The 4,176-nt window shown below is 47.6% G+C and overlaps 1 protein-coding gene across 2 annotated transcripts; it reads left to right on the forward strand.

Moving 5' to 3' along the window:
- The first annotated feature begins 56 nt into the window (after positions 1–56).
- Positions 57–3,775, forward strand: MANF (mesencephalic astrocyte derived neurotrophic factor). Of its 2 annotated transcripts, XM_026857238.1 has the most exons (4): positions 837–1,510; positions 2,051–2,178; positions 3,002–3,143; positions 3,653–3,775. In XM_026857238.1, the coding sequence occupies exons 1-4, from the start codon at positions 1,483–1,485 to the stop codon at positions 3,682–3,684; spliced, it is 330 nt and encodes a 109-aa protein (XP_026713039.1). In that variant the 5' UTR covers positions 837–1,482; the 3' UTR covers positions 3,685–3,775. The 2 variants fall into 2 exon arrangements, 1 of the variants encoding a protein (XP_026713039.1); XR_003399269.1 differs by lacking the exons at positions 837–1,510; positions 3,653–3,775 and adding an exon at positions 57–820.
- The last annotated feature ends 401 nt before the right edge of the window (positions 3,776–4,176 follow it).

Genomic DNA, 4,176 nt, shown 5'->3' on the forward strand with positions numbered 1-4,176 from the left:
GTGTATAAGAGACAGCCCTCCGCCCGGCCAGGGCCCGTCTGTCCCGCGGGAGGGGCCGGGTCCTTCCTTCCGGAGGTGCTGGAGCCGTGTCGAGAAGCTGCCGGTCAGTTCTGAACCGGGCTAGCGCCCCGGGCAAGGGAAGCGCCGGCCCCGGGAGGCTGGATCGTCTTCTCTTCGGCCGGGGGATCCGCTTCTCGGCTCTCCAGCTCAGCCTGTGCGGGCCGGGGCGCGGGGAAGCGCTCAGCCCCGTCCCCGTGCCGAGCCGCTGACGGCGACTGGGAGCATCGAAGCCGAAGGAAGCGAGTGCGGTTACTCACCTGGACTCCTCCCTTACTCATAACAGTATTGCGTTTACTTCGGCTTTGTCCAACGACTGCTGGAGTACTGGGTGTCCTCTTTTCAATGCATAAAGCCAGAAGCACTGTTCTGGCCGGTGATCTAAATCAAACCGGGTGCTTTACATATCACCAAAATACAAAAGCCTCTGGGGTGGAAGCAGCGAATTAAACTGCTCTTGCATGGGGGAACAGAGCAGATTCCCCAGATGAAGCAAGAAAAACTTGAGGTGGGGCTGTAGTAACTGGCTGGGAGTTTCTGGTCGTAATGTTCACCCCTTACCCCTTTTTGTAGGGAGAGTGAATATAGTAAACCAAAACTTTCAGCTGCTGTCCCAGCATTAGATTGGAAACTGGGTTCTACTGTACTGTAGTCATTGGTACCACTGCCTGCAGCATCTCTATTCTTTCCAAAGGTTTTAACTTCCAAACAGTGCACAGTGGACATCAGTGTGTGTCTGTGACTGGGGACAAACTGATGTGAGGTAAATGATGGTGGTGTATGTGTGCAAAAAATATTTTCTTAAATGGCCCAGCTCATAATTGTGGTTTTAATATAATGAGAGTAAGTTTTTTGTTTGGTTTTGTGATGGTCATACTTGTTCTCCTATATTTGCCTGTCTCCTGTGCCATTTCAGAACACAGGTGGCTAATGACAATAATCTTTGCCAATCCCATACTGTTGGGGTAAACAAATCCCACAAAAAACATAGCTTATACCCCTCCTCTAGAGGCAGGCCAGTGCCTGGTCCTTGTCTCACACCTGGAAGTCCTGAGAATCCACAGGTCCTGCTGCAGGAATTGGTGAGGCTTCAGGGCTCTTGGTCCAGGCGATGCTGATGTTCACAGGCAAGTTGTGTGAGCAGCAGAATGAGCGCAACCTGACACTCGGCAAACTCCAGTGTCTCTCTCGCACAGACCCTGCGCGCTGCAGTAACCGTAGCTGTCCGCCCTTCCCAGTGACACGCGGGTGTCTGGAGTGTCTGCGGAGTGAACGCTGCCAAAGGGGCTAAGTTGACTAAGTTGTACGTGCCCTTCCCACGGGCAGGAGCTTGGATCTGTCTTCTCAACTGCTGGTGCGCTTGCGGGAGTTCTCTTTAAGACTCTTCCCTCTTTCAGTCTGAAACCGATTCAGAAGCTTGTGGGAATGAAGAGAGACATGCCAAGTGGACATAGTGTGTGATCACATAATTTCTTTTTCTCTTGGAAATAACTTACCTACAAACTGAACCAACTTGATACAGTGATACTGTATTACTAAAAACAGCACACGTGGAGTCTGTAATGGGATTCTATAGAGAGAGTTGGTTTTCAATCAGAACTGGTTTTGAAGCCTGTGGTTTGACAAGTTGCTTCCCAAAGCAGCAAGAATAAGACAGTAATTTAAATTTACATTTTTGTGCAGGCACTGTTCTGTCTTGCATCCGTCAGCTGAATCCTGATGCTCACTCAGGACACTGTACAGAAGCCACTGGACACTTCCATTGATCTGGTTTCTCAGATTATCAAAACCCACCAAAAATACCAAAGCATATTGTTGATTCACATGTGCTGTGAAAGACTTACTGAAATAATGTGTGAAGTTAATGACCGCTAATGCAGCTTCTAGAAGTTCTTTTCTCCAGATCCCTTATTCAGTTTCCCTACAAGTGCCCTCTAAGAGCTGCCACAAGATTACTGCAGTTACAGATAACTCCGTCCATCTTCCCTTCCAGTGTGTGTCACGTTCCTGGGAAGGTTCTACCAGAGTCTAAAGGACAACGACGTTGAATTCACACCTGCCAGTATTGAAAAAGAGCTCTTGAAATCCTGCAAAGAAGCGAAAGGCAAAGAGAACCGCCTGGTAAGTAGCGGTGGTCAATGATACTTGCCTCTGGAAGCAAGTAGAGCTGTAGAATACTTTGCAAACAAGGGGAAACTAGTGCTTCTGAGTTGGTATGATATGGCTTCCCAGGGGCTGTTCTTCCTAACTCTGTGGCCACAACTGGTCCTGTAATTTTTATAAGGGAAGACTTGAGGAGTTTGACCTCTTCACCTTAAAAAAAAAAAAAAAAAAAGTCCCCAACAATCTGTCAACAGACATCTTACTGTCTGACCTTGTTTCTCCCTGCTACTGAAGTGATGGGGTTACAAAGCCTTTATTTGCTGTAGGACTTCTGGTCCCTTAAACTGTATTTGGGGTGCTATATAAGCTGTTAAAATGTTTATCCTCTTTGGCTGTTTAGCTGAAAACTAACTAAAACCCAAGTTGCCCCAACTAAAACCAGAAGGCAATCTGCAAATGAAGAGTCCTGAGGAAAAGGCCCTTAACTCTGCTAAGAAGAGAACTACAGAGGGTCACCATCAGAAATGCAGGGGGGAAAACTCTTCCAAAAGTCTTTCTCCCTGAATGAAGAAGACTTTACTCTTAATCCAATTCAATTTTTAAAAAAGTTGAGAAACAAGACAACCAGCCTCAACAGCTTTAAAAGCAGTGTGATGGGAAATGTTTGCTCAGTACCCTGGGCTCAGAGTTGGGCTTCCTTTTGCCCATCTGTAGCAGTCACCTGCAAAGGTTCTGTAACAGTAAATGTCTAGCTGCAGAACCAAGTGAGGAGAGAAGATGGATAGAAAACTTTTAGGAGCATTTTCCATATGTCCCCACCTCATTCTTTTCTTCCTTCTAGTGCTATTATATTGGGGCTACAAGTGATGCAGCCACCAAAATCATTAACGAGGTATCAAAGCCAATGAGTCATCACATCCCCGTGGAAAAAATCTGTGAGAAACTAAAGAAGAAAGACAGTCAGATCTGTGAACTAAAATACGGTGAGTTGCCAGTGTAAGGGGAAATGCCCATGCTTTTCTGGGGTATGGATCATTTGGGGTAAAACAGCATGCTAAAACTACTCAGTCCTGAGTCTTGTAGCGAGGTTCCTAGCCTAATTAGGTTGCAGAACCTGGCTTGCTCTTCATGAACACCCTGGAGTTCCATGGAGATGGTCAGGTAAGGTTGTTGGCCACCAACATCTTTTAGCTTCTGCAGAGCCACTGATCTGCCTTGAAATAAGTCACTCCCAGGCATATCAGCACTACTGAGCTCAAATCACCATTTGGAATATCATATTTAGGTGGGTGTGGAGTAAAGCTCATGCTGGGGAGCAGCCAGGCGTGTCGCTCCGGCCTGGGATGGTGTCTCCTGTACGCAGGGTCTGACCTAGCTGCTCTCACGTTTGCCAGTAGCGGGTTGATAAATGCTTCTTTCTCACCTCTGGTGTCTGCTCAGAGCATTCAGCACTCTGTTTCTTACCACCTTCCTTGATGTCTGGCATTCCTAGATGCCGTACTCTTCCCGGAAAGGCTTATCTGAAGAACAGTCTTGAAAATGTCTCCTCCTGCCTGCCTTCCTGTATCTCTGCCCTTATATTCCCCGGAGTCACCCCTTGGATTGTGGGCCTTTATACTTGTCTTGTACTAATGTCCCATTGCTTCCTAAAGAGCTTTTTGTTGTTGTCACTTGCTTATCTTTCTTCTGAAATCACTCTGCTACCTTTTATTTATCCAGTGGAAGAGAGGAAGTACTGCTGCTCATATAATAAAGGGGCTTTTAGGGCTATTGTGGAAGTCCTACATCTAAGCTGCAAACAAACTTTCTGGCTTCTAGAAATGGCTTTTAGTGTTAAAAAGCGTTTGACAGCAGATAAGGTTAACTTAGACCTTCCTTCCACCTCGCGGGAGTCCAGCACCTCTCTCCCTCTGGCTTTTTGGCTTCCTCGCCCCCGTACCGCTCCACCGCAGCCGCCGGACCCCTCACCGCCGGGCTCCCCTCGCCGTTTCTGCACACAAACCCGCGGGCCGCAGC

The sequence above is a fragment of the Athene cunicularia genome (genome assembly GCF_003259725.1).
Source record: "Athene cunicularia isolate RWA chromosome 12 unlocalized genomic scaffold, athCun1 chr12_part1, whole genome shotgun sequence".
In the NCBI taxonomy this organism is placed as follows: domain Eukaryota; kingdom Metazoa; phylum Chordata; class Aves; order Strigiformes; family Strigidae; genus Athene; species Athene cunicularia.

Bases quoted from the DNA above. Each gene is read 5' to 3' on its own strand.
- MANF (XM_026857238.1), top strand. From the start codon at position 1,483: ATGAAGAGAGACATGCCAAGTGGACATA. The intron at 1,511-2,050 runs GTGTGTGATCAC...CTTCCCTTCCAG, and splicing joins AGACATGCCAAGTGGACATA to TGTGTGTCACGTTCCTGGGA. The intron at 2,179-3,001 runs GTAAGTAGCGGT...TCTTCCTTCTAG, and splicing joins AAGGCAAAGAGAACCGCCTG to TGCTATTATATTGGGGCTAC.